Here is a 27,983-nt window from a genome sequence, read left to right as displayed (position 1 = left end):
TTTCTTTCCACCAGCCAATAGAACAGAAGACATCTGCCCAGCTGGCTAAAGATTGGGGTCTGGAGGATGTGGATCATACCTTCACTGAAGATGACTACCGCACACTCACCAACTACAAAGCCTTTAGCCAGTCTATGAGGTACTGTGGAGATGTCACGCAGCTGACTCTATTTAACTTGAAATCAGACAGGGCCGGTGGCAGAATGTTTAGCCTAGAAACATGTAGCTTATTGCGCCTCGTTCTCAGTCAAAGGGGACAAGTTACTGAGTTATTGATTGAGATTAGATTCCTAACGTACTCATTTAGCTTCCCCTCTCCCCCTACTCCTCTTCTTCCTCATCTTCCTCTTCGCCCCTCGCAGGCCCATGATCGCCAAGAAGAACCCTAAGATCCCCATGTCCAAGATGATGACCATCCTGGGGGTCAAGTGGAGGGAGTTCAGTTCCAACAACCCCTTCAAGGGCTCAGGTGCTGCGGCCGTGGCAGCTGCAGCCGCGGCCGCCGCCATTGCCGTCGCCGAGCAGGTCTCCGCATCAACCGCTTCCCCATCCCCGGAGCCCCCACCGCCCCGGAAGCAGCCCCAAACCCCCCGGCTGGCCCCCCAGCCGCCGCCCCCGCTCCGCAAGGCCAAGACCAAAGAGGGCAAAGGTTAGAAAAAGAGGAGGGTGGAGGAGTCTATTGTCATAGTATGTGTACAGTAGCAGGGTTTGAATTGGAATGGGTTTGGTCCTAACCAATTGCCCCGGTCCTCTCACTGTTTTTCAGGCCCTGGATATAAGAAGAGTCGCAGTAAGAGTCCTCGTGTTCTGGCTGAGAGGAAGAAGGCGGTGGCAGCGGCTGCGGCAGCCGCAGTAGCAGCGGCAGCAGCAGCGAAGGCCAAGAAGATGGCTCCCATACGCATCAAACTAGGGGCTCTAGGCCACAAGAGGAAGAAGAGCAGCTCTGTGAGTTTCACTATGCTATGTAATGTATATGGATGTATAGATGTGCTGTGTGGGCTACTGTCTGTGGGAGCATGCAGGTGTGTGAGAGTCGAGAGATTTGACTGTGCTTCTCTATCTCGCTCTCTCCCTCCCTCCCTTCCTCCCTTACTCTCAGAGTGGGGATGATGTTGAGGAGGAAGATTCGGAGCAGGAGGACTCCAGTGTCCACAGCTCCTCGGTCCGCTCCGACAGCTCGCCCCGCGTCAAGAAGAACAAAAGAGGACGGCCCGCCAAGAAGAAGAAGAAAAGTAAACGAAATGTTCTTTAGAAAAAGTCAACTTTCTATTCTAATCTGGTGTCTCCCAATCTCTCCCTCTTTCTTTTTCTCACTCCCTCTATCTCTTTCCCTCTCTTCTCTATCGCCCTGTCTCTCGTCCTCTCTCTCCCGGGTCTGTCTCTCTCTGCCTCATCTCTAGAACCTAAAAGAGTTCTTTGTCTGTCCCTATAGGAGAACCCTTTGAATAACCCTTTTTGGTTCCAGGTCGAACCCTTTTGAGTTCTACCTGGAACCAAAAAGGGTTCTCCTATGGGGACAGCCGAAGAACACTTTTGGAACCGTTTTTTCTAAGAGTGTACCTTGCGTCTCTCTCCCGCTTATCTTTTTCTCCATCTTTCTCTCTATGGTCTCTCTTTCTCCACAACATCTCTCCCTCTATCTCCCTCACATTGTTATTCTCCCTAATTTTCTCCCCCACCCCTCTCTCTGTCAGTGCTGGGTGAGGGTGATGTGGAGGTGGATGGTTATGAGACAGACCACCAGGACTACTGTGAGGTCTGCCAGCAGGGAGGGGAGATTATTCTGTGTGACACCTGTCCCAGGGCCTACCACCTGGTCTGTCTGGAGCCTGAGCTGGAGAAGGCCCCCGAGGGCAAGTGGAGCTGCCCCCATTGTGTGAGTTACAGTAATGCTCAAAATTGGTTGTAATCATGACATCTGCGGTTGATTTATATTATTGTATGGAATAATATATTACCATTTCGCACCATATACACACTATTGCTTTAAGTGCTCCTCCACCTATTCATTCTCCATGGTCTCATTCTCCTCTCATGTCCTGCTCCTCTCCTCTTCTCCTCTCCTGCAGGAGAAAGAGGGGATCCAGTGGGAAGCGAAGGATGAGGACTTTGAGGAGTTTGAGGAGGAGAGTGAGGACATGGTGGTACCAGAAGTACCTGGGGTTGGACTGCTGGTAGGACTGGAGGAAGAGGAGGATGAGCACATGGAGTTCTGCAGGGTCTGTAAGGATGGGGGGGAACTATTATGCTGCGACACCTGTCCCTCCTCCTACCACATCCACTGTCTCAACCCGCCCCTGCCTGAGATCCCCAACGGAGAGTGGCTGTGTCCGCGCTGCACTGTAAGTCGTGTTTGTTTGTTTCTACTTTGTGTGGAGCGCTTTGATTCTATTCTTCATTTTCGTCTTCTTCCCCCAGTGTCCTGCCATCAAAGGCAGGGTACAGAGGATCCTCCACTGGCGATGGGGCGAGCCCCCCGATCCTGTACCCGTGCCCCCCGCCCCTGATTCCCCCCCTGATGCTCCCCCGCCACCCCCCATGAAGGGCAGGGCCGAGAGAGAGTTCTTTGTCAAGCTGGCCGGACAGTCCTACTGGCACTGTACCTGGATCACTGAACTACAGGTGTGTGTGTGTGTGTGTGTGTGTGTGTGTGTGTGTGTGTGTGTGTGTGTGTGTGTGTGTGTGTGTGTGTGTGTGTGTGTGTGTTTGTGTGAGAGAGAGAGAGGGAGAGAGAGAGAGAGAGAGAGTGAAACAGTTGGAGAAGAGGCTGATGAGATAATATGAACAGCTGAAACGCTTGGCATGCAAGTGTGTCTACCACCTGTATTTCTTGCCTTCCTTGTTTTCATTGAACACATTCTCTCTATTCCTCTCCTCTTTTTCATCCCTCCATCCGTCTAGCTGGAGATCTTCCACTCGGTAATGTTCCGTAACTACCAGAGGAAGACAGATATGGACGAGCCTCCCAGTCTGGACTATGGGTCGGGGGGAGAGGAGGAGAGTGTTAAGAGTGAGAAGAGGAGGCTGAAAGACCCCGACTATGCTGCCCTGGATGACAAATTCTATAAATACGGCATCAAGCCTGAATGGATGATGGTCCACCGCATCATCAACCACAGGTACGTGTGTGTGAGGGGGGGGCGGTGTGTGTGTGTGTGTGCGTGCATGCGTGTGCTAGTTTATTGATTGGTATGTCTGCAGTTGAGGCCGTAATGTGTGTGTTTTTCCCAGTGTGGACAAGAAGGGGATATACCACTACCTGGTCAAGTGGAGAGACCTGACCTACGACCAGTGCACATGGGAGAGAGACAATCTGGAAATGCCAGAGTTTGTCATCCACAAGGCCAACTACTGGGCACACAGGTACTAGACTACTGTACTGGCCAACTGGCATCCATGTTGGCACCAAACACTAAAACATTCAAACTGTCTCAAACCAAGTTTGCCCAACTATGTAGGCTATTGGACACTGGATTTGATAGGTTGATTGATTGATTCAGGGATGAGGTGATGAAGGAGGCCCCAGACATGCCGAGGAGGATGAGGAGCATGAGGATGGAGGAGAGCGAAGACCCACACAGATCACCTGTCAACGACGTGAGTTCTGATTAGCTCACTCACTCTGTAACAGCCACATCTATTGGTCGTCATTCTGGTCGCCAATCAACGAACACTTCCAAGTCAAAACTCTACTATCCTTCTTTACTTGTATGCCAATTATGTTGGTCTCATTTTTTCCCCCTTACATCAATATCCAGCCTACTCATTCCTTGTATTTATCTTCCAGCCTACGATAAAGTACGAGGAGCAGCCAGACTTTGTGACAGCGACGGGGGGCACTCTGCACCTTTACCAGCTGGAGGGGCTCAACTGGCTGCGTTTCAGCTGGGCACAGGGCACTGACACCATCCTGGCAGATGAGATGGGGCTGGGCAAGACTATCCAGACCATCGTCTTCCTCTACTCACTCTTTAAAGAGGTAGGACACCACTGTCAGGTGGCTCTGTGTACTATGTACACCTGTATTTGGTATTGCCAGTGCTTCTAGTCCCTTCTAGTTCTTGCTAGGGATTCTAGTCCTGTGTGGCTCAGTTTGTAGAGCATGGCACTTGCAACGCCAGAGTTGTGGGTTCGATTCCCATGGGGGGACCAGTACAAAGAAGGTATGAAAATATTTGCACTCACTACTGTAAGTCACTCTGGATAAGAATGACTAAAATGTAAATTGCAATGCAAATTCCTTAACATATTCAGCTCTATTCTATGCATTATCAATGGGTCTTTCTGCATCACAGTCACCATTGGAAATATGGTCCATCTCTTCTCTGTCCTTCCCCCCACAAAGGGCCACACCCGTGGCCCGTTCCTGGTGAGTGCCCCCCTCTCCACCATCATTAACTGGGAGAGAGAGTTTGAGATGTGGGCCCCGGACTTCTACGTGGTGACCTACACAGGGGACAAGGACAGCAGAGCAATCATCAGAGAGAACGAGCTGACCTTTGACGACACGGCCATTAGGGGAGGGAAGAAAGCCTTCAAACTGAGGGTGAGGAAGGAGGGGACAGACGGACGGACGGAGGGAGGGAGGAGAGGAACGACAGAAGAGATGAGAGAAAGCTGCAATCTGTCTATCGTTTTATTATGACCTCGACTAATCTCAGCATCTCCTTCCCCCCTCCTCCTTCCACTTCTCTCCCAATACAATCCCCCCCCCCACCACCACATACCCCTCTCGATCTCCCTCCCTCTCTTTCTCTCTTCTCCAGAGAGAAGCCCCAATAAAGTTCCATGTCCTGTTGACCTCCTATGAGCTGGTGACGATAGACCAGACCTCCCTGAAGTCTATAGACTGGGCCTGTCTAGTGGTGGACGAAGCCCATCGCCTCAAGAACAATCAGAGCAAGGTTGGCTCCCTCTGTTTTTGTGTGTATGTGTGTGTGTGTGTATGTGTGTGCACTGTATAGAACCTTACTGAATTTCCTCTTCAAAGGCAATAAAAGTCCAATCAATCAATGAATTATTGCCTGCGATTTCTTTTCTCTCCCTGGTCAGTTCTTCAGACGTCTGAATGACTATAAGATTGACCACAAGCTGCTGCTGACTGGTACTCCTCTCCAGAACAACCTTGAGGAGCTGTTCCACCTGCTCAACTTCCTCACTCCCAACCGCTTCAAGTAGGGCCAGCCTCACGCGCACATATTCACACATAGAACCACGTACACATAACATGTATAGACTGATACACACTTGGATGTGCTGTATGTATAGACGCGCACACTCGAGGAAACAGGCTAACAGACATAACCAGTCACACATCTCTACCTCTACTTACATGTTTTCAACCAAAATGGCCCCTTTCTCTCTCGCTCTCCCTCCCTCCCTCCCCCCTCGCCACCCTCTCTCTGTAGTAACCTGGAGGGGTTCCTGGAGGAGTTTGCCGACATCTCCAAGGAGGACCAGATCCAGAAGCTACATGACCTGCTGGGCCCACACATGTTGAGGAGGCTGAAGGCTGACGTCTTCAAGAACATGCCGGCCAAGACAGAGCTCATCGTACGAGTGGAACTCAGCCCCATGCAGAAGTAAGGGTTGTAGGGAGGGAGGGAGGTCAGGGAGGGAGGGAAGGGAAGGGGTAAGGAAGGATGAGAGGACAGGAAAAGAGAGAGGTAGTGATGCATGGAGGGAGGGCAGGAATAGAGAGAGGTATTGATGAAAGAAAGGTCATGAAAGAGTGAGGGAAGAGCGGAAAGAAGAGGGGAGGGAAGGTGAATAGTGTGGTAGATGGAGAGATGGAAAAAGACAGAGAGAGGGAGTATTTGACTAGTTAATCATAAAAACAATCACACTCTAACTGTGCCCGTCTCAATTGACGTATTTTTAACAGGAAATACTACAAGTTGATTCTGACGAGGAACTTTGAGGCTCTGAACTCGAAAGGAGGAGGTAACCAGGTGTCTCTACTCAACATCATGATGGACCTGAAGAAGTGTGCCAACCACCCCTACCTCTTCCCTGTCGCCTCCATGGTAACTATCGTCATAATTATTTATAGTCATTTATGTTACAGGAATACTGTATCAACATTTTCCACTGTAAGACTGTAATTCACCTCTGAATTGCAGTACAGTGACACCTTCTGGTAGATTTGAGTATTATAGCTACAAATATATCCAGCCTATTACAGTCCAGGGGGGAAATCTAGCAATATGCATGAATGTAAATATGTCCAAACATAGATGTTTATGGAATATAAAAAGTTTATATTCTTTAAGTTATTTATCAGATGACCTTGTCCGGGAATTTAAAATAAGCAAGTTCAGTAAAGAAGCTATATCTGTGTATATGTCATCACATGGACACGGTGTGTTGTCTTTACCGTGATATTAGGAGGCCCGTAAGACTGCAAGTGGAGCGTACGAGGGCACGGACCTCACAAAGGCTTCTGGGAAACTGACTCTTCTGCAAAAGATGATGAGAAAACTGAAGGACCAAGGACACCGCGTGCTCGTCTTCTCACAGGTTGGTACGCACACATGCACACACACACACACACACACACACACACACACACACACACACACACACACACACACACACACACACACACACACACACACACTCACACACACACACACACGGGCACTGTTAGCACTTCCATAACCATTTCGCTGTTCTCTCTCTCTCCTCCCTGTCTCTACTAACCTCTCTGGTAGATGACTAAGATGTTGGACCTGTTGGAGGACTTCCTGGACTTTGAGGGTTATAAGTACGAGAGGATCGACGGAGGAGTCACAGGGGCTCTGAGACAGGAGGCCATAGACCGGTTCAATGGTAAGGGAGACACTCATAGTCTAAGGGCTCTAGAAACAAAAGCCAAGCCTATAGATGAAAGGGGCCTTTTTAGTTTTTTGTGAGATTTGGGTGTGTGTAATACAAGTCCACCCTCTCTCTATCTCTCTCAGCTCCTGGTGCGCCTCAGTTCTGTTTCCTGCTGTCCACCAGGGCAGGGGGTTTGGGTATTAACCTGGCTACAGCTGACACCGTCTTCATCTTCGACTCAGACTGGAACCCCCACAATGACATCCAGGTAGAATGTCTGCCATTCACTGCCATTCTATAGCCCACAATGCACTCAGATCTGTCATTAATCTACATTTCCATCAATGGAAACAAGTCTTGACAGCATTCTTGTATCAAATCAAGCCATGTTTATTTGTCATATGCACAGGATACACATGTACTTGCAGGTTCCCTCTCGACAATGCGACAACAATAAGAAATAATACAAATATTTTTAAAAGCTTGTATGGTTTTTTACGACATATTTTGTTTTTCCGTTTTCTTTTTTCGTCTTATCTCTTCTCTACCCATCTCTGTCTCACCCCCCTCTACTTCTTTCAATCTCCCTTATCCCACCCTGCTGTCTCACTCCTCCCTCCCCCTCTACCCTCCCTCCCCCACAGGCGTTCAGTCGCGCCCACCGCATCGGGCAGGCCAACAAGGTGATGATATACCGCTTCGTGACCCGTGCCAGTGTGGAGGAGCGCATCACCCAGGTGGCCAAGAGGAAGATGATGTTGACCCACCTCGTGGTACGGCCCGGCCTGGGCTCCAAGGCTGGATCCATGTCCAAACAGGAGCTGGACGACATCCTCAAGTTTGGCACCGAGGAGCTGTTCAAGGACGAGATTGAATGTGAGTTATTGTCAAGCATTTTGTGGCACCTGTTGATGTGGGATGGAGGGAGGGAGGATAGGAGAAAGGGGGAAGGATAGCAATAGCAGGAGGAGGATGGAGGGATATCAAATGCGAGGATAGGAGGCCGAGAGCTTAATATGAGGGGTTCTTTAGGTACATAATATGTGGGGTTCTTTAGGTACATAATATGAGGGGTGCTTTAGGGACTTAATATGAGGGGTTCTTTAGGGACTTAATATGAGGGGTGCTTTAGGGACTTAATATGAGGGGTTCTATAGGGACTTAGTATGAGGGCTTCTTTAGGGACTTAATATGAGAGGTTCTTTAGGGACTTAATATGAGGGGTTCTTTAGGGACTTAATATGAGGGGTTCTTTAGGGACTTAATATGAGGGGTGCTTTAGTGACTTTATATGAGGGGTTCTTTAGGGACTTAATATGAGGGGTGCTTTAGGGACTTAATATGAGGGGTTCTTTAGGGACTTAATATGAGGGGTTCTTTAGGGACTTAATATGAGGGGTTCTTTAGGGACTTAATATGAGCGGTTCTTTAGGGACCTAATATGAGGGGTTCTTTAGTGACTTAATATGAGGGGTGCTTTAGGGACTTAATATGAGGGGTGCTTTAGGACCTTAATATGAGGGGTGCTTTAGGGATTTAATATGAGGGGTTCTTTAGTGACTTAATTTGAGGGGTTCTTTAGGGACTTAATATGAGGGGTTCTTTAGGGACTTAATATGAGGGGTTCTTTAGTGACTTAATTTGAGGGGTTCTTTAGGGACTTAATATGAGCGGTTCTTTAGGGATTTAATATGAGGGGTTCTTTAGGGACTTAATACTTTCTTTTTTGGGTTGTTACATACATCTGTATATGGAATGATTTTAGTCACATCTTCATCCTTGTTTCATCACCGTTTCCTATTCCCCCAAAGTCCTCTCACCACCACGTATGTCCACCCTCTCTCCCCTACGGTGTCCAGCGGGAGACAACAGGGACGATGAGGGCAGTGTGATCCACTACGACAGCTCGGCCATCGAGAGGTTGCTGGACCGGAGCCAGGACGCTACGGATGACACGGACATGCAGAACATGAACGAATACCTGAGCTCCTTCAAAGTGGCCCGATACATGGTCCGAGAGGAGGATAAGGTGAGAGAGGGAGGGAGGGAGAGAGAGAGCAGGATAGAGAGAGAGAAGTGATAACATTGCTGTTTCAGATTACAACTTTTTGTAGGCTTGCATCTATACAGAAATATTATATGGCACGTTGGTGTATTTTTGTTCCTCTAATGCTAATCTAAGCCGTTACCACTTTCCATTGAACTATAGGAGAGTTTGTAAGTAGATTATATCACATTGGTTATGTGTAAACTGTTCTTCCATGTTCTTGCATGTGTGTGTCCAGATTGAGGAGGTGGAGCGTGAGATCATTAAGCAGGAGGAGTGTGTGGACCCAGAATACTGGGAGAAGCTGCTGAGACATCACTATGAGCAACAACAGGAGGACCTGGCTAGTAAACTGGGCAAGGGCAAGAGGAACCGCAAGCCTGTCAACTACAACGACGCAGCACAGGAGGACCAAGGTAGGTAGTTGGGAACCGTCAGTCGTGGTTGTCACGGAGATGGGTGTAGGTGCATCACTATGGCAACCTGGGGCATTCTGAATAACTTTTTGTTGTTGATAGACTTTGTGTCAGGTCCGTGTATTGGTTCATTCATGGTTGATAAAAGGATGTTGTGCTCTTTGTTAGATTTAGACATTTTCATACACGATCTTTGTGCAATATGTTAGGTAATGCTAAAGTAATGCTGAAGCTTTGTTGAAGTATTGCTAGTAGTAGCTGCATGGGGATACCAGGCCTAGCCTGTTGACGGTACACCATGTGCTGTTTCAGACTGGCATACTGGTATTTCAGATAACCAGTCCGAGTACTCTGTGGGCTCCGAGGAGGAGGATGAAGACTTCGACGAGAGACCAGAAGGTAGGCCAAAGTACACAAGGCACAACACATTTGGAATGAAGCCCTCTCTGTTGAATGTGTTGTGATAGGTTATTTTATTCTCACATTTAGGGTTTAGATTTTAAAGGAGAGACTAGATTGATATTATGTCTGCTTTACTTGTACCCGTGCTTGACTTGGGCAGCAGCCCAGCGGAGCTGACTACTGGCACCTCAAATTATCTACTGCTTGAGCTCCTGTTCTTCTTATAGAATATTAGCTCCAAAGTATTGTGGAGCTACTGCACCTAAATTCTGTATAAACAGTACCGGCATCCAAACCTATTTCAGTCCAAGTCAACTGGTACCGCAAGTACTACGCTGGTTACCAGCCACTCTCCTGACTTCTCCTCCTCCTCTCTCTATCACTCTCATTCTCTCATTCTCTCTCTCTCTCTCTCTCTCTCTCTCTCTCTCTCTCTCTCTCTCTCTCTCTCTCTCTCTCTCTCTCTCTCGCTCTACCTGAATCCTCTCTCTCTCTCTCTCTCTCTCGCTCTACCTGAATCCTCTCTCTCGCTCCAGGTTCTCGCAGACAGTCCCGCCGCCAGATGAGGAACGAGAGAGACAAGCCGTTGCCCCCCCTGTTGGCCAGAGTGGCTGGCAACCTGGAGGTTAGACAACATAACCTTCTGTTCTGCTGTGTATGGGTTATGAAGTCCTTATGAAGTACCTTTCACCTGGTCACTACTCTCTCGCCGTCCCCCCTCTCATGGCTTATGAACTGCATATGAATGCAACGTGTATGGGTTGTGAATGTGTTATAACGTCCTTATGTCCCCTCTAACCCTCTAGGTGTTGGGCTTCAACACGCGCCAGCGGAAGGCCTTCCTAAACGCGGTGATGCGTTGGGGCATGCCCGCCCAGGACGCCTTCTCCTGCCAGTGGCTGGTCAGAGACCTGAGGGGCAAAAGCGAGAAGGAGTTCAAGTGAGTGGAGAGGAACTGTGATTGTTTGCGTCACCGGCTACAGTATGAGCTTACACTGAGATCTTCACACTACATTGTAGTTGCTGGTCCCTCTTTGTTTGCTGTTTTTCGAAACCTTTTTCTCTCTTCCCCCCCTCCCCCTTTTCTGCTCTCCTACTGCCTCTCTCTGCCTGGTTCCTCTCTCTCCCTCACTTCTCTCTCCTCTTTCTCTTTCAGGGCGTATGTGTCTCTGTTCATGCGTCACCTGTGTGAGCCCGTGGCCGACGGCGCCGAGACGTTCGCCGACGGCGTGCCGAGGGAGGGCCTGTGCCGTCAGCCCGTGCTGACCCGCATCGGGGTCATGTCCCTGGTCAAGAAGAAGGTCAGGGGTCAAAGTCTATCCTAGCAACCACAATGCTAAACTAACAGGCTAGCTAGTTACATTTCAACCAATAGCAACTGTTGTTTTTTTTAAGCACAGCTGTCACCCATTCAGACCTGTCAAACCAGAATCTAACAAAGGAAATCATATGAGTAAATAGAGATATTTTACAGTCATTCGACCTCTTTCCTCTCCACTAAGATTTTCCCAGGCTGTGACTTCCTCATGACATAAAGATACATCAATGAAAAGCCACAGAAATCAGAGCCCATCTTTCCCAGGGAAAGAGACTGTTGGCTAGAGTAGAATTAGAACAGAACAGTACAGAAAATAACAGTATAGGACAGTACAGAACAGCACAGTACAGTACAGAATAGAATACTTTATTGCCAGTCAACAATGATTGACAGCTGCTTGGTCCTGTCTCTGAACCCTCCCCTCCTTTCTCCTCAGATCCAGGAGTTTGAGCACATCAACGGGCGGTGGAGTCTCCCAGAGCTGAAGCCAGAGATGAAGCCTGAGGCTCTGAGGCCAGAGGTCAGTGTGTCTTCCTCCTCCAGAGCCTCCTCCCCTGGAGGGACCATGAAGACTGCTACGCCCACCCCTGACCCCAGCTGTACCTCAGACAACACCCCCTGCACCTCCAAACCAGGTGGGTGAACAAAGTACATACACACGCACACACACACACACACAAGTAGGCAAGTGCGCAGCTCAAATATATCCAGCAGGGGGCACTCCAAGTCTGACCGTGATAACTGTGTGCGTGTGTACATGTGTGTGTGTGAGCGAGGGATGACCCTCTGCCTGTGTGTTGTGTTCAGCTACCCCTGCTCCCTCAGAGAAACTAGAGAAGAACGGGAAAGACGGAGAGAAGGAGGAGGGAGAGAAGGAGGAGGGTAAGGCCCCGTCTGAGCCAGAGAAAGATGGAGAGAAAGAGACGGAAGGGGGTAAAGCGGTAGAGGGCAACAGGAGTGCAGATCCTGAAGTGGTGAGAGATTGAATGCTGTTAATTACACAGTTCACAGTCTTAATGAATCTTGCTGACCTACATACAGTTAGTTATACCAACGACTGTCACTGAACACTATGCTTTGTCTTGTCCCCAGCCTCCAATCCCTACGAAAGGTGCTCCGCAAGAATTATCCCCTAGTACAACAACAGACAGGAAAGAGAGTGGTACAAAAGAGGAGGGGAAAGAAACAAAAACGACTGACACCCCTCCGGCCCCAGTGGAGGAGAAGAAAGGAGAAGAGGAGAGTACGGGGGGCGCACCGGGAGGAACAACTAAACAAGGGTCGGCGGTCAAAGATGAGAAACCAGGTAGTGTAACGCTCTCACCTGGCGAGAAGATGGAGGAGGAGGAGAAGGGGAGAGAGAAGGAGAATGACAAGGGGAGCGAGGAAGCCCCTGTCGCCACAGAAACATCAAACAACAAGGAGAAGATGGACAGACAGCTACCCTCTGACGTGATGAAAGGTGAGTGACCTCACCTGTCTGTACATCCGTCCATCCGTCTGTACCTGTCTGCTAGTTAGTCAGTTCGTTAGTTAGTGACTCACTGACTAGTCACTGGTAGATAGATATATGTACACTCTTAGGTATATTTCAATGGCATCCACTGATCTAAAGGAACTTGCTTGTGTTCTTCTTGGTCACAGAGGAAGTAAAAGGTGAAAAGGATGCTGGGAAAGAAGTGGCGAAGGAGGAGGTTGCCAAAGACACCTTGCCGAAACCCCCCATCATCCCACCCGAGCGACGGCGCTTCATGTTCAACATCGCTGACGGGGGCTTCACGGGTAAACGACCCCTATCATATGACCCCTGTCATATCTGGCACTGTGTGTTAGAGCTGTGGCAGAACTCACTCTATATCAAGGGTTGTTTCAACATTCATTCAATGTTATGTTGATATTCACCCACACTGAGCTCCACACACAGGGATTTAGTATCATGGGTTGCTTTAGCATGAGGGTTTTAACATTGACACAACGTTGTGTTGACTATTTCCTATAGAGGTCCAGTTCACCCTCAGTCAGTATCACAGGTTGTTGTTATAACATTGATATAATATTATATTGACTTTACCCTGCAGAGATACACACACTGTGACAAACACACGTTGTTCATTTAACAGTAAAACAACATTATGTTGACGTTATAACATTGACATTATGCTGACATTGTCCCCCTGCGGAGCTGCACACACTGTGGCAGAACTCACAGGTTGTTTTAACATGGTTATAACTTTGACACACCGTTATGCTAACGTTTCAACCTGCAGAGCTTCATACGCTGTGGCAGAACGAGGAGCGGGCAGCCATCTCTTCTGGGAAGATGAATGAGATCTGGCACCGGCGGCACGACTTCTGGCTGCTGGCGGGAATCGTTCTGTATCCTTGACGGCGGTTGCCAAGGAGACCGTCTTGTCGTGTTTATTTATTGATCTTGCTGCGGCAGGGGCTTCTTGTTAGAAGTCAACAAGTCCATCCACTGATGCTTTTGTGTAGCAGAGAAGTATTAGATTGTGTCTGCAGAGATCTACACACGGACTAGAGATTGGAAGTCCATTCTGTTTGTTCTATTTCTGTGACTTTCACTAGAATTCCCAATCCCGAATCTAACCCTAGCCCTCCTAACACAAGAAACACAATAAAGATCTGAAAGAATTCGATAGGAATAAGCTTGATGATGATAGCCCCATTCATAGGCCTAGTAGTAGTTGTGCTAAAATACTTATTACTACTGACAAGCTAGATGTTTGTTTGGGATTTGCCAATGATGTATTGAGCTTGTATGACCCTTGACCTCTCTGTATCAGTCATGGGTACGCGAGGTGGCAGGACATCCAGAACGACCCCCAGTTCGCCATTGTCAACGAGCCCTTCAAGTCGCAGGCCAACAAGGGCAACTTCCTGGAGATGAAGAACAAGTTCCTGGCCCGCCGCTTCAAGGTACGACACCACATGGCGTGACATAAAATGACATAACCGGACATGACATAGCATGACATGACATTGCATAGCAGTGTAACATGGCATAGGATACATAGCGTTGAATAACTAAAAGGCCAGGAAACTCTCTGGGCCCTACACATCACATGACATACTATAACATAACCATCACTTAACTATGACACCACACAACCATGACACAGACAAGATGAACACAATTCAGGACATACAGTGAGCTCCAAAAGTATTGGGGCAGTGACACATTTGTTGTTGGTTTTGGCTATGTACTTCAGCACTTTGGATTTGAAATGATACAATGACTATGAGGTTCATGTGCAGACTGTCAGCTTGCATTTTAGGGTATTTTCATCCATATCGGGCGAACCGTTTTGAAATGATAACACTTTTTGTACATAGTCCCGTCATTTTAGTGGACCAAAAGTATTGGGACAAAATCAGTTATATGTGTATTAATGTAGTAAAAAGTTAAGTATGTTTGGTCCCACAGTCATAGCATGCAATGGCTACGTCAAGCTTGTCACTCTACAAATGTGAGATGCATTTGCTGTTTGTTTTGGTTGTGTTCCATACCCCCCCCCCCCCCAAAAAAATGCTAACTTTGTTATTGTAATGGTGAGAGGTTAGCATGTGTTGGGGGTATGATATTTGTGCGTCTATATCTTTCACTCATCATTCTTCACGATTCATTCAGGATTATCCATAGTCATGGTCGCTTCCACATTAATGTAGAAGTGTTTAGAAACATATTCTATTCTTATTTACAATAAAAGTGACTCCAAAATGACACAATACCTTACCATTCATTTCTATTGGGCTCAAAATGATCTGAAACGCAACCAAAACAAACAGCAAATGCATCCAACAAATGTGTAGAGTCACAAGCTTGATGTAGTTAGTCATTGCGTGCTAGGAATACGGAACCAAATAACTTTTACTACTTCAATACACATGTAAGTGGGGCGGTAGGTAGCCTAGTGGTTGGAGTGTTGGGCCAGAAACCAAAAGGTCGCTAGATCGAAACCCCGAGCTGACAAAGTAAATATCTGTCATTCTGCCTCAGAATAAGGCAGTTAACCCACTGTTCCTAGGCCGTCATTGAAAATAAGAATATGTTCTTAACTGATTTGCCTAGTTAAATAAAAAAATAAGTGAGTTTGGTCCCATAATATGGGGGGGATTATGTACAAAAAGTGTTATAATTTCAAAACGGTTCACCCGATATGGATGAAAATACCCTCAAATTATAGATGATAGTCTGCACATGAACCTTATAGTCAAATTCAAAGTGCTGGAGTACAGAGCCAGAAACATGTGTCACGGTCCCAATACTTTTGGAGCTCACTGGATTTAAGTACAGTTCAATATCTAATAGAACACATCTGTTTGAAAGATGTAAGCCTATGAATGACAGATATGGAATTGACAGACAGATACCAGGGTGGTATTGCTGACCGGTGCGTTTGTGAAATGACACTCATCCTGTTTTTGATGGCCTCACATGTTTCATGCCCTGACCTCAACATCCGCATTCTCACTTTCACACAATGATGGTGGCTACATCATTTGTCTTTCTCTGACTCGTTCGTCTCTCCTCCTCCTCATGCCATCCTCACGTTCTGTTTATCTCTCCTCTTTCTTCCTATGTTTCTCGAACATCTTCCTCATTGCGATTCAGATAAATTAAACTCAATAAAACTTTCTTCCCATGAAATGCAGTACACACTGTACATGTTGGCCAGTGAACACATATGTCAAGAAGCAGACAAGTTTTAGGACAATCCTTGATGAAAGAACTGACTCACCCCCCCTCCCCTCCCCCCAGTTATTAGAGCAGGCCCTGGTGATCGAGGAGCAGCTGAGGAGGGCAGCCTACCTGAATATGACCCAGGACCCGGTCCACCCCGCCATGGCCCTGAACGCCCGCTTCGCCGAGGTGGAGTGTTTGGCTGAGTCCCACCAGCACCTCAGCAAGGAGTCCCTGGCCGGGAACAAACCTGCCAACGCAGTGCTGCACAAGGGTGAGGGACACACACACACACACACACGCACACGCACGCACACGCACACACACACACCCCCACACACACACCCACACACACACATACACACACAAAATCTCCCTCCCCTTTCTGTGTGTGTATGTGGTGTGCGTCTGTACGCATTTATATCAGAAATTAAGATAAAGAAACAATCTCCCAGACTACATCTTTTCAACGTTCTTTGACCTGAATCTGTCAGCAGACCAGGCCTCACAGAGCTGCTGCTGCCAGAAGCTAACATTTCACAATATCAACTTCAGGATAGAGTTACAATCTCAGTTACCAGACTTCTTTGTTAGTTCCGAAAATGTCCTCATCCGATCTCTGACGAGTTGGTATGTTTGTATTGACAACATACTGGCTTGACTTTTTCAGTATTCTACAACGGTCCAGAAAGATAGAGATCCGTTCATACAAAATGTGCCATGTCGGTTTCGTGACATTAAACGAAAATGAGCGTTCAATATTGTAGTGCTTCAGTGGGGGCAGGCTTTTGCTTCCAACACAACCGATTCTACATGCCCTGTGGCCTAAATTCTCTCACTGTACAATGTAACTCAAACCTAGTGGGAGACTGATAGAGTACGTAGTTGATGGTTAATACTAACACACCAATAGCTGCTTGGAATGGTTAACAGTAATTTACTGATCTAATAGCTGCTTGGAATGGTTAACAGTAATTTACTGATCTAATAGCTGCTTGGAATGGTTAACAGTAATTTACTGATTTAATAGCTGCTTGGAATGGCTAATGGAATGAATTGACCGTTGAGTTGTTGTAATTTCAGTGCTGAACCAGTTGGAGGAGCTGCTGAGTGACATGAAGGCTGACGTGACGCGGCTCCCTGCCACACTGTCCCGAGTCCCGCCCATCGCCGCACGCCTGCAGATGTCAGAGAGGAGCATCCTCAGCAGACTAGCCAGCAAGGGTACCGACACACACACTCCCCCGGTAAGTAGACTGAGTACACACACACGCAGGAGCACACATACACACACAGTAACGCAAGCTCGCGCACACGCATACACACAAACTACCTGTGAACACACACAGACACATATATACACACACACACACTCAGGCTTCTGATTATTCTTTTTTGATTTCGATCGATCATCAAATTGACAGTCTGTCCCCGCTCCCTCTCCCTCCAGACCATCCCTCCAGGACCCTACGCCACTCCTCAGAACTTTGGACCCACCTTCACCCCCGTCCCCCCCGGAATCTTACCCATGGGAGGGGCCAACTACAGCCAGATGCCCCCTGGATCTTTCGTATCAGGTCAGTGGCTACACTGTGCTGTAACACCCATTCACTGAAAAGGGCTTTCCAAAACTACTAATGAATGATTCCATGTTCCTATCAGTTAGAAGTTTTTTTTATGGGTTGCTACACTGACGCTGCTGCATTTCTTGCCGAAATCCTTCATTTATTATTTATTATCTGATAAAGTCAACAAGTCACTATAAATCCTTCATCAGTGAAGCTTTGGAAAAAATGTGGTTTGTGTTTATGTGTGTGTGTCTGTGTGTCTTTGGTGTGTGTGTGTGTGTGTGTGTGTGTGTGTGTGTGTGTGTGTGTGTGTGTGTTTGTGTGTGTGCTCGTTCCAAGTAGGGCGTCTGTACAGTCCAAGCAGAGAAGACAAATCCATTTAGCTTAAGCTGCAGTATCTCTGAGAGTTTGCATTATACCAGTGTATTGCACTATATTTATGTTGATATAGGCCTAATGAGGTAGGGTTTAGAATGCATTGGCTTCTGGCTCTGGCATCTTGGGACAGATGGGTCAAATCTGGGGAATGTAGCATCTTTATATGGTCATACATTTTGTAGTGAGATATTTGTGCCCGTTGCTATATAGATCATAATGGTGAGGTTAATGCTTCTAGGCCTTTTTACACTGCGTTGTTCTTAGCCCCGGGCTAAGACTGGCCCTGGGCTAGCTTATCCTTTGTGTCACACAAGCATTTGTTAGCCCTGGGCTGAGCTTTTGCCATGGGCTAAGGATTCACACTTGTATTCCAAAGCCCTGGGATAACAGAGAAACACAACACGCGACCAACATTCTATCTCTGCAGCGCGACCAATTTTATAAGGATTAAGGCATTTATTAACATATTCATTTCCCTCTTGCTTCCAGCCTAGCGTTTTATTTCCAACAGTGATGGTTTGTATAAACCTTGCTGTCTGCCTTGCCGACCTTCGGAAACATTTTTTTCTCACTTGAAATGCGATCTTGCTCTGTATAGAGAACGCTGTGCAGGGAAGATACACCGACTTTTCTGATCCAGGCAAGAATCATCCAACAATATTATTATCATGGATAGCTATATACAATTAAATGTCAATATTAAACCTATGAAAACAGACGGAAATGGAGCGTTTGCTGCCCTTCCAGCTGTAGAGTGTGTGGCTTCAGAGGCTAGCTAAATGAAACTGGGCACAGATGTCAATTCAACGTCTATTCCACGTTGGGTCAACGTAATTCCGTTGAAATAACGTGGAAACAACGTTGATTCAACCCATGTGTGCCCAGTGGGAAGACGTTGGCCAGCCTGCCTAGCAACCGTGTTTGTTTTTGTACGGATAAAAGTATTTCAGTTTCTTTTGTCTTCAGATGGAAAGATGTAATAGTATAAATGTACTTATCAAAATAGAGTGCAGAACACATCACAGGCATCACAAGCATATGCAAATGAAGAGAAAGTGCAGCTCTTGTGATTGGACAGTGACAATTCTATGCATTATTCCCGACCCCGTTTCACACTGGCTATTCACACTGGCTATTTTGGCATTTTGTTTCTGGTGCTAGCCCACTTCAGAACGTACATGTGTGAATACTCGATTAGCCCCGGGCTAAAGATGTCTCTCAGCCCAGGGTTAAATCGCAGTGTGAACGTGTCTAGCTAGTGTGTAGTAGTCAGCGTTTTTTTCTCAAATGGCACTGTGGGATTACTCCCTGGTTTGAAACATCCTTCTAAGCACTATTTATTGAAGAAAACTGAGTTGAGAAAGTCCTCTCATCTGTCATGACTCAATAAACCCTGGCAATGCAGGAGACACTTAGATCAGTGAGATCCACTTTGTCTTTGTTTTCGTTGCTGTTAGTGGTGTCAGGTTCACTGCTAGTCACAATCTCTGATGTCAATATCTTTTGTCACTTTGGGGCGGAACCCTCAGAACTGGAATGATGTCATTCTGTTTCTATAGTGAATCCTTCCACTTAAGTTGAACTTTCACTTAGTCATGCCTTGATGTCAATATTGGGAGATTTGAAAATTCTACTTGGTGGAAGTTAGGATTTGCCCTTTTATCTTTTCAATTGTTGAAAACCCTACAAACGGTTTTCTATTAGCTATTCTGAACCAAAGCTTGCAAGAATATGTCCAGTACGTTGGAACCCCACAAACAATTTTTTTTTGGGGGGGGGGGGGGGGGGGCGTTTTTATGTCCAATCCAACTGCCAACAATTTGTTTTCCCTCCATTTAGTTTGGTTACAGCAGATGTTGACCAGATACGTCTGCTCTGGAGTGTGTAACAGAACTCTAACAGAGATGCAGAGATATTTGGTAAACCTGATACTCCCCACTGGTATTCCTCTGTATTGGCCTGGCTGATCCCGGGTGCTGTGATCCAGTCCGTCTGTAGTGTGGACCTGCATTCCTACATCTTGATTTATGTATTTGCAGTGGGACCCATCAGTCTAAGACATAGCATTCTGGGAGATTTGTTTTTTCTTTTTCTGAAAATGTGCCGTTAGTTCATTTCGTACCGCGTCGCGGTGCCAAGATGTAATTCGGTCTCCAGGGACTTTGTACAAAGGTATTTTAAGAGGACACCAAACCACACAGAAGTTGCTTGTGTAAACTCCTTGTTGTGACTTGTGAACCAGAACTCTCTGAGGCTTGGCTGAACAGAACGCTGGGCTGAACGCTGGTGTTCAGAAATAGTCGCTAGATCACACACCGTCTGTCTGTTTTCTGTGGGTGTTGAGCCTGAGTGGACCGTGCTGAGATGAACGCTAAGCAGCTGAACACACAGACAGTCTGAACGAATGAATGCGCTCTCTGGGTAGAGCTATAAATATTTGGTATATGGGGGTGCGTTGGGTTTGTTGTCTTGATTAGGGTAGCTCTGGTTGGTGACCCCTTTTTAGAGAAAAGGAAGAGAGGGAGAGAGAGGGGGAGCGAGAAGAGCAGAGGGGGAGAGAGAGAGCAGGAAATGATAGGAGAGGGAGAAAGATGAGAGAGTGGGGAGAGAAGAGAGACAGAGGCGAGGGTGGAGGAGAGGAGCGGAGGGAGCGAGTGAGGAAAAATAGTGAATGGAAAAAGCTAACACTTCTATGACCTCATAATAACCTCACATCAACAGTCTGGTCACCTCATCCCAGTCCTGAGTACGCAAAGCTGCTGCTGCGTCAAAATAAACAACTTCTGTCTGCCCTGCATCTTTTCTCACTGTGTAACTGTAGCTAACCTCGGTGAACTCCAAGCAAAATGTAATGGCATTTCAACACACCTGAATTGGGAGAACACAAACTTTCAACAACATTGACTGTCCCTCAAAATGGGTTGCCCTTTGGGAAGTGTAACAATGATGTTGTGGTTTTTGTTGTTTCCATGACACCTCGAGGAAGCTGACCCTCAGTAGTGGAGTTTTGAGGGCCAGACTGCCTGAACTGACTGACTGTCGCTCGTGTTACCATGGCGTTGCTGGGGTGTTGCCGTGGCGTTGACGTGGTGACCCCTACCTCTCCCTCCCAGTCCCACCCAGTCTCTACAGCTCTGCCGCTTGTCTGCCCCCACAGAAGCCCCAGAAGCCCCGGGTGGCGGCGGCGCCGGCTTCCTGAAGACCAAGGAGCACGACATCATGCAGCGGCAGCGCGTGGTCGACCTGTGGAAGGACGGCAAATCGGAGGGGTCCATCGGGCAGGAGCTGAGGATGCCTAAGTCCACGGTGCACAGCATCATCGTCAAGTACCGCCTCAGTAACACCGTGGAGAACCTGCCCCGCAACGGACGGCCCAAGAAACCCTGAAGATGGAGGGATGGAGAGATGGAGGGAGAGGTGGAGAAGCACAGAGAGAGACAGAATCCAAAAGAAGAGACGGCACTTTGCAGTAAAGCATGGACGATGGATAGTGAGAGAGAGAGGGAGGTGGAGGGAGGCAGGGAGAAAGAGAGAGAGAATCCAAAAGGCACTGCTTTGAAGTAAAACATGGACAATTTATAGTGAGAGGAAGGTGAATTGTCTGGCCAAAAAAATAGAGGGGGAAAGAGGGAAGGAAAGAAGGAAAGAGGCCCGTAAGCTGACTCTGGGGGAGAAGTGTTGGCAGAGAGAAAAAGGCAACGAGGAAAAAATAGCAAGAGTATGTTAATGTAATCAAGAGAGAAGGGTTTCAAGAATGTAGGTATGAGCAGCTGAAAGAGAGAAACATGCAAAGAAAGGGGAGATTTGTTCTTTTTCATTCCTCCTTCTCTGCGTCAGACAAATCTACTGGCCCGTTTCTATTCCTTCTCTCTCCCGTTCTGCCCCAACATTTCCCCTCCTGCCCCAACGTTTCCCCTCCGGAATCATTCTTTATCCGACGGCTGAGTGAACGACTCCGCACTTCGGCTCTGCACTCCTTCATTCCTCCACAATCCCTCTCTCAGTCCGGCGCTCCTCATCCTCCCTCTCTCTTACACACACACACAGCAGACCTTGCACACAACATTACCGAAACCTACTAAGACTGGTCTCTCTCTGTACTACCCTCCTCTGTTCATTACAAGGCACTGCAATGCAAATGCAAGCCAAAGTGGACCATGCTGGATTTTCTAATTTCAACCCCAAAAAATTAGAATGAGGAAAAATTGTCCCTGGATTGAATCACCCCTTGGCATTCCAGATTCCAAGCCCAACCAACCGTAAAGCAGCACAGGTGTAGAAACAAAAGTACTTCCTGTTTTTATATTGTTGTCGTCGTAATGAACCAATCAACATGAGATGTGAAGAGGACAGTGACCAATGGGAAGAGAGCTGGGCGTAGGGACCTGTATTCTTTGTACTGTATTGGCCAATCATACTTACTGTAGCACCTTTATATGGGGTCACTTTATCTTGATGGACGTAAGAAGGAAACGCAGGCAATAGGGGTATTGGGACAAGGATGTGGTGTAGTGTCATGAAGTGTATGTGTGAAAAAGTGCTCAGCTGGCGTTTCCTGTACCTCAAAGCACAAATCGTGGCTTGACTTGTCGGCCCAAATTCTTTAATGGAATGACATTACAAAAAGATTCGATTGGATCTGCAAAAGGGAAAGTGATATTGTACAGGACAGGCCTGTGCGCACACACACACACACACACACGCACACACACACACACACACACACACACACACGCTCATGCATGTGCGAAAGTGTTGGCATACACACGTGGGAATACACACTCATACACACACAAAAACAACTCTGATAGAGTAATTGTGGACATTCTTGTTATGCTAAGTCAAGCTGCAAGTCTGTCTCTCCAGGACTCCTCTTGTCCAAAATGGACAACTATGTCTACAAAACATCTGCTGCCTGCTCTCATTTTCACTGCCAGCTCTTCTCCTCCTCCTCCTCCCTCTCTTTCTGGTTTTCATTTCTCTCCGAGGTGAATGATAGACTGCACCACGGCATTGGATGTTTAGAGGATCAGGCCCACAAAGTCTTGACTGTCAGTGCTCTCTCACCTTCTCTCTCTCTCTCTCTCTCTCTCTCTCTCTCTCTCTCTCTCTCTCTCTCTCTCTCTTTCTCTCTCTCTCACCTTATCTCTCTCTCTTTCGCTCTTTCTCTCTCTCTCTCTCTCTCTCTCTTTCTCTCTCTCTCTCACCTTATCTCTCTCTCTTTCTCTCTTTCTCTCTCTCTCTCTCTCTCTCTCTCTCTCTCTCTCTCTTTCTCTCTGATAGGCAAGAAAGAGCTGCTCGAACAAAGGAAACAGGTAGAGCAGAATGAACGAGGGATTAGACTACACTCCTGAGAAGGGAGAGAGAGGGAGGGAAAAAGAGGGGGAGATGAGTCGGAGTGAAGAGTTGAAAGTGGTGGATGAGTGCACGGGGTGACTTTGGAGTCAGACAGAGAGAGAGAAAGAGAGAGAGAGAGAGGAGAGAGGGAGAGCAATATGCTTGGATTGGTTTTGAGTGAGAGTGAAGTATATGATCTGAGGTATCTGAGCTGGAAAAGCCTTTATCTTGTAACAGCACAAGTGATCCATAACATCCCCCCCCCCACTCGCATTCTCTTTCTCTCTCGTTTTTGTTCTCTCCCTCTCTTTCCCAGTCTGTCTTTTTCTGTCTTTTTTCATATCCCTCTCTCTTTCTTTTGTCTCTCACTTTTTACATGTCTCATCTCCCTTTCTCTCCCTCTCTTTCTCAACCCCTCTCCCCTTCACTCCAACTATCCAGCTTTATTTGTATTGCTGGTAATCAGATTTGAACTCTCACACACAGTCACACAGCACTAAGTTAAGTAGTCCCTCTGCCTTCCTTCCCTTCCAGTGGCCTCCACTGGGCCACGTGCCATAAGGTTTCCCTGTTCCCCCTCTGTCTCTCTCTGGCTATATGTACAGCAGCTGCAGCCACACCAGCAGTAGTTATCATATCATCACACCCACCACTCTCGTACAGTACACTATCAGTACTTTGATATACGGGGGTGTTATGACAATTTATGCCTTCCCGGGGACACGCCGCTCAGAGCAGACAGGAGCTGCCTGTGTGTGTGTGTGTGTGTGTGTGTGTGTGTGTGTCCTCAAGAAGACCCCCATTAAACTATATAAGCTGTTTTTCATTCGTATTGTTACCATGACATATAATGTATGATATTCTGAATGTATATGCAAGCTCGCTCATTAAAAAGGTTGTCATAAGTGCTCGGGAGCCGGTGTGTATCAATCTATTCATCAGTGCAGTACGTGTCATCTAAATTGTGTGTGTGTGTGTGTGTGCGTCTTGTTATGTTGTGTTTGTGTGTGTCTGTTTCTCCCCTCTCTCTCTGTCTGTCTCTCTCTCTCCTTCCCACATACTTGAAGCTGAGAGTTCAGGGTAATGATTCAGAGAGTGATAGAGTGACATTGTGATCATTCTTGTGGTGGATGGTGCTTTGATTCAGCACATAATGCCTCCGTTAATCATGGAATGGAGAAAAGTTAAGAGTAGGACATCAAACAAAGTGAAGGGTTCGACGTGTTCTGTGAGTGAGCGAGTGAGTGAGTGAGTGAGTGAGTGAGTGAGTGAGTGAGTGAGTGAGTGTTGTATGCCTGGCCGAATGTTTCTGAATGTACGGTAAGCATATACCGTATACATGGGTGTGTGTGTATGCTCATGCGTGTGTTCTCTTCCCCCTACAGTGTTGAACGGGCCTCCCTTGTCAGTGAAGAAGGAGAGGGAAGCCGAGCAGCTCCTGAGCAGGAGAGACCAGCGCTTTGGGGAAGTCATCTGTATCGACGACTAAATAACACCACTCACTGACCACACACACACACACACACACACACACACACACACACACACACACACACACACACACACACACACACACACAGGTTATTATAGTTTGTGTTTTTCTATTCGTTTTTATTTCTACATAAAAAATGTATTCAGTTTAGTTTCAGTTCGTTTTCAGACCTGGTTTACTAGTTATTATTTAGTTTGAGTTTTATAAAAATATTTATATTTTGTTTTATATTATTTAGTTATAGTGACAGAAAATAGCGGATTTCTTCCCTATTAGCTAGTGACAGCAGAAATAGTTTAGGAAATGAGGAGAGGAATCTCATTGGTCAAGGAATGAAGGCACGTTTAACACCCAGACTGTCGACCAATCGCGTTCACGTTGTCATGCTGTGTAATGTGGTTGCTAAGCTAATCGTCACGCAATCCCTTGTAAAAGTCAGGGCACGAGACTAGAAACATGCCTATTGTTCTCGAATGTACGTAAAGTCACTATTTCAAAGCTATACCATATTACAGAGAACAAGTTAATTATCTCACATCTTGGAAAATATGTGTAATATTGTGTTTCTTGTTCTGGGAGGCTAATTCATATTTAAATGTTTATTTTATTTTTTATTTAACCTTTATTTAACTAGGCAAGAACCAATTCTTATTTACAATGACAGCCTACCCTGGCCAAACCCTAACCCGGACAACGCTGGGCCAATTGCATGGGACTCCCAATCACGGCCGGTTGTGATACAGCCTGGAATTCATGCTAATGTTTTATTTTTTGCTAGCACCCAATTGACTCCCATTCAAGCCTTGAAGGAGTTGCGCTCCTTGTCCCAGAATCGCTCCAAATGCACCGCACGGCCCATTGACAATTTACGGGCAACATACACGAGTTTCCCATCTCCTAATATCTTCAAGTATTTCTGGGAATAACTAGTTATAGTGATGCACAAGCTAGGTCTATTTGAAACAGCCCAGATTCAGAAGCTTGAAAACTCCATTTGATTTTTGCTCAAAGTAAAAAATAAAAATAAATAAAAATAAAAATGAACATAATTCATGATGGTTTTATTTTATTTTAATTCGTTTTGGAGTCAGAGATAATATTTTCAGTATAGTTTTAGTTTTTCAAACAGAGGTGTAAAATTATTTAATTTCCCTTTTCGTTTCAGTTTTCATTTACTATAATAACCTTGACACGCACACACACTCTCACACACACATACAAACAGATTAACATATACACGTGTGCACACACGTGTATACACACACTCACACACACACACACACACACACCAACGTGGTCTACGCTGTTACACACATACATACCCTCACCTGCTCAATCTCTTATTGTCTGCCTCAAACCAACCAATACTCCTCACAAGCAACCTACTAATACTCATAGGTCTCCACTCCACTCCAGAACAATATACATGTAGTACCATAAGCTAGAACCTCTTTATCCTGGCACCGCTCACAGACCCTCAACCTCTCAACACCAAATACCTAGAACCAATAACCACTACAGAGCTTGACCTTTGACCCTTCCACAGGTCGCTCCAGTAACAGGAAGCTGCATAATATAACAGTATAACATTTGACTCTTAACACCATTCCCGCCATTCGTCCTCTGACGCATGCAATACTCACTAAAAAATGGTGTGTTATCATTCAAGTTGTGCCTACAGTATTTCTTCTAGTGTTGTCTCAGAGGCTCGCCGAAAACCATCAATCGTCCTGTTGGAGAATTGATGTGAAGTATTATAGGACTCAGGGGGCTCTAAACTTGGCAGGAAACTCTCAGCCCATTTCCCTTTCATGTTGACCTGATGGTCCATTTAGAAATACTGAACAGTCAGTCAAGTTTAACTCCAACTTGACTGAGTGAGGTATAGCGTAGTGGATGTTCTTACAGACCAGGGTGCATATTATTATTTTATTTTATTGGGATGGGAGGTTCCGGTGCTGGTTCAGGATAGGTCTCACTCACAGCAATCAAATGGATAGTTTCAGAACACCTGTGAATGGTCATAACCTTTCATAGGCAAGTCATACAGTGTTATAAAGCTTCTTGACTACCCTCAACTACAGTCCTCCTCTCCCCTTGCTCTCTCTGACCTCCCTTCCTCTGGCTTCTATCCCCCTTTTCTCTTCCTCTTCCTCTCGATCAACCCTTTCTTCCTTGTTTGTCTTTTTCGAGTTTCTACTTCTTTCTACGAATTCTGTGATATTCTTTGCATATTTAAACTTGGCTCATTCGTGTTCTCGTGTTTTTACTCTTGTTAACTTACTACGACTATGATTATTATTGTTGTTGTCGAAGTTGCTGTTGTCTTTGCTGTTACTATTGAAAAAAGAGCTTTTACCAAATGAGAAATTGAGAAAACGATAAAATCTTATGATTTGGTGCATTTCTTATGCTGCATCTGACATCTTATAGTCAGAACAGAAAGCAAACAGAGGTTGACCTTTGAACTTCATAGATAGATATAATACAAAAAAAAAAAATGACATTCTAGATTTGGGGCTTGCAAATAACCTTTATAATAGATTACATATGTAACCCTAAATGCGTTAAAGACTAAATGAAACGGTGTACGATCTTAACAGTTAAAGTACATTAATTCATTATTCTTTGGAAACTCAGAGGCTGTTAGTTGAATCGAGTCAATTTTATATACTGTATCCACAAATACGCCTTAAACATAACATAGCTGAAATAACTGTAAAGAAAGTTACGTCTGAATTAAGTGTATTAAACCTGAATAGATCAGGAGATGTAAACTCTATATATGCTAGTTGAAATAGTCTACTTTTAGTTAGTTCCCTGCACTTATTTCAAATAATTAAAGTAGAAACATTTAATTTATTTAGCTAACACCCTGGATACTCCACAGTGGTGTTCCAAGTTGAAGACTCTAAGCAACATTTCACCGATTACGTTTGGCAGGAAGTGTTTTGCAACCCCGTAACTAGAATGTATACTGTCAAATCAAGCACTTCTTTTCTCATTTTATTTCTTTTGCTCTTTTTTTTCCCGATTTTCTTTTGTTTTTCATTTCTTGATACCTTGTGTTACTGTGTACGTTGTTGTGATGCCGATCGATGAAACAATGAGTGGCAGTGATGCCACAATAATAATGCATCTCTTTGTCTTTTATTTGGGGTTTTGTTTGTAATAAAAATAAACACATTTAAAAATGGTGAATGGATGCTGGAATAGCAACAGTAAGGAAAAAACACACACACACACACACACACACACACACGCACAGATTCAGTGATCATGGGTAAAAATCTACTATAGGATACTATACCGTGCTACAGGATACTACAATAGGATAGAGAGCATAGTGACGATACAGGATATAACGTGACGCAGATCAGTTGTGACTGAGTCCTCTCCTCCAGCCCCCACATGAGGTCATCTCAGTCTGTCTGCACTGTGTTGCACTGAATCCAGACCTTGAGAAGCTACAGATCTATGAATCACAGGTGGTGACGACTGAGT

The 27,983-nt window shown here is 46.1% G+C and overlaps 1 protein-coding gene across 5 annotated transcripts in view; it reads left to right on the top strand.

Annotated features, from left to right (window-relative positions):
• Nucleotides 1-27,676, top strand: part of LOC110500574 (chromodomain-helicase-DNA-binding protein 3) — a 31,131-nt gene extending 3,455 nt beyond the window's left edge. Inside the window, exons 4-39 of one of the 5 annotated variants that reach the window (XM_036957980.1) lie at nucleotides 15-139; nucleotides 363-649; nucleotides 767-945; nucleotides 1,100-1,232; nucleotides 1,695-1,876; nucleotides 2,070-2,342; nucleotides 2,419-2,622; nucleotides 2,902-3,119; nucleotides 3,232-3,363; nucleotides 3,501-3,597; nucleotides 3,788-3,979; nucleotides 4,346-4,546; nucleotides 4,767-4,904; nucleotides 5,053-5,174; nucleotides 5,409-5,582; nucleotides 5,885-6,026; nucleotides 6,388-6,519; nucleotides 6,714-6,831; nucleotides 6,963-7,087; nucleotides 7,464-7,695; nucleotides 8,631-8,848; nucleotides 9,105-9,282; nucleotides 9,595-9,681; nucleotides 10,221-10,309; nucleotides 10,491-10,624; nucleotides 10,841-10,985; nucleotides 11,439-11,637; nucleotides 11,810-11,976; nucleotides 12,095-12,464; nucleotides 12,647-12,784; nucleotides 13,270-13,378; nucleotides 13,807-13,939; nucleotides 15,783-15,978; nucleotides 16,788-16,951; nucleotides 17,155-17,281; nucleotides 24,373-27,676. In XM_036957980.1, coding sequence (XP_036813875.1) covers nucleotides 15-139; nucleotides 363-649; nucleotides 767-945; nucleotides 1,100-1,232; nucleotides 1,695-1,876; nucleotides 2,070-2,342; nucleotides 2,419-2,622; nucleotides 2,902-3,119; nucleotides 3,232-3,363; nucleotides 3,501-3,597; nucleotides 3,788-3,979; nucleotides 4,346-4,546; nucleotides 4,767-4,904; nucleotides 5,053-5,174; nucleotides 5,409-5,582; nucleotides 5,885-6,026; nucleotides 6,388-6,519; nucleotides 6,714-6,831; nucleotides 6,963-7,087; nucleotides 7,464-7,695; nucleotides 8,631-8,848; nucleotides 9,105-9,282; nucleotides 9,595-9,681; nucleotides 10,221-10,309; nucleotides 10,491-10,624; nucleotides 10,841-10,985; nucleotides 11,439-11,637; nucleotides 11,810-11,976; nucleotides 12,095-12,464; nucleotides 12,647-12,784; nucleotides 13,270-13,378; nucleotides 13,807-13,939; nucleotides 15,783-15,978; nucleotides 16,788-16,951; nucleotides 17,155-17,281; nucleotides 24,373-24,476 — 5,964 coding nt within the window. In that variant the 3' untranslated portion in view covers nucleotides 24,477-27,676. Of the gene's footprint in view, nucleotides 1-14; nucleotides 140-362; nucleotides 650-766; nucleotides 946-1,099; nucleotides 1,233-1,694; nucleotides 1,877-2,069; nucleotides 2,343-2,418; nucleotides 2,623-2,901; nucleotides 3,120-3,231; nucleotides 3,364-3,500; nucleotides 3,598-3,787; nucleotides 3,980-4,345; nucleotides 4,547-4,766; nucleotides 4,905-5,052; nucleotides 5,175-5,408; nucleotides 5,583-5,884; nucleotides 6,027-6,387; nucleotides 6,520-6,713; nucleotides 6,832-6,962; nucleotides 7,088-7,463; nucleotides 7,696-8,630; nucleotides 8,849-9,104; nucleotides 9,283-9,594; nucleotides 9,682-10,220; nucleotides 10,310-10,490; nucleotides 10,625-10,840; nucleotides 10,986-11,438; nucleotides 11,638-11,809; nucleotides 11,977-12,094; nucleotides 12,465-12,646; nucleotides 12,785-13,269; nucleotides 13,379-13,806; nucleotides 13,940-15,782; nucleotides 15,979-16,787; nucleotides 16,952-17,154; nucleotides 17,282-20,807; nucleotides 22,801-24,372 lie in introns of those variants that run through there. The other 4 variants (XM_036957977.1, XM_036957976.1, XM_036957979.1 and 1 more) reach the window with 4 other exon arrangements.
• Nucleotides 27,677-27,983: the final 307 nt, after the last annotated feature.

Source organism: Oncorhynchus mykiss, chromosome 21 (assembly GCF_013265735.2).
Source record: "Oncorhynchus mykiss isolate Arlee chromosome 21, USDA_OmykA_1.1, whole genome shotgun sequence".
Taxonomy (NCBI): domain Eukaryota; kingdom Metazoa; phylum Chordata; class Actinopteri; order Salmoniformes; family Salmonidae; genus Oncorhynchus; species Oncorhynchus mykiss.
Note: the sequence above shows the minus strand (reverse complement) of the source record. Positions and strands in the feature narration are given on the sequence as shown.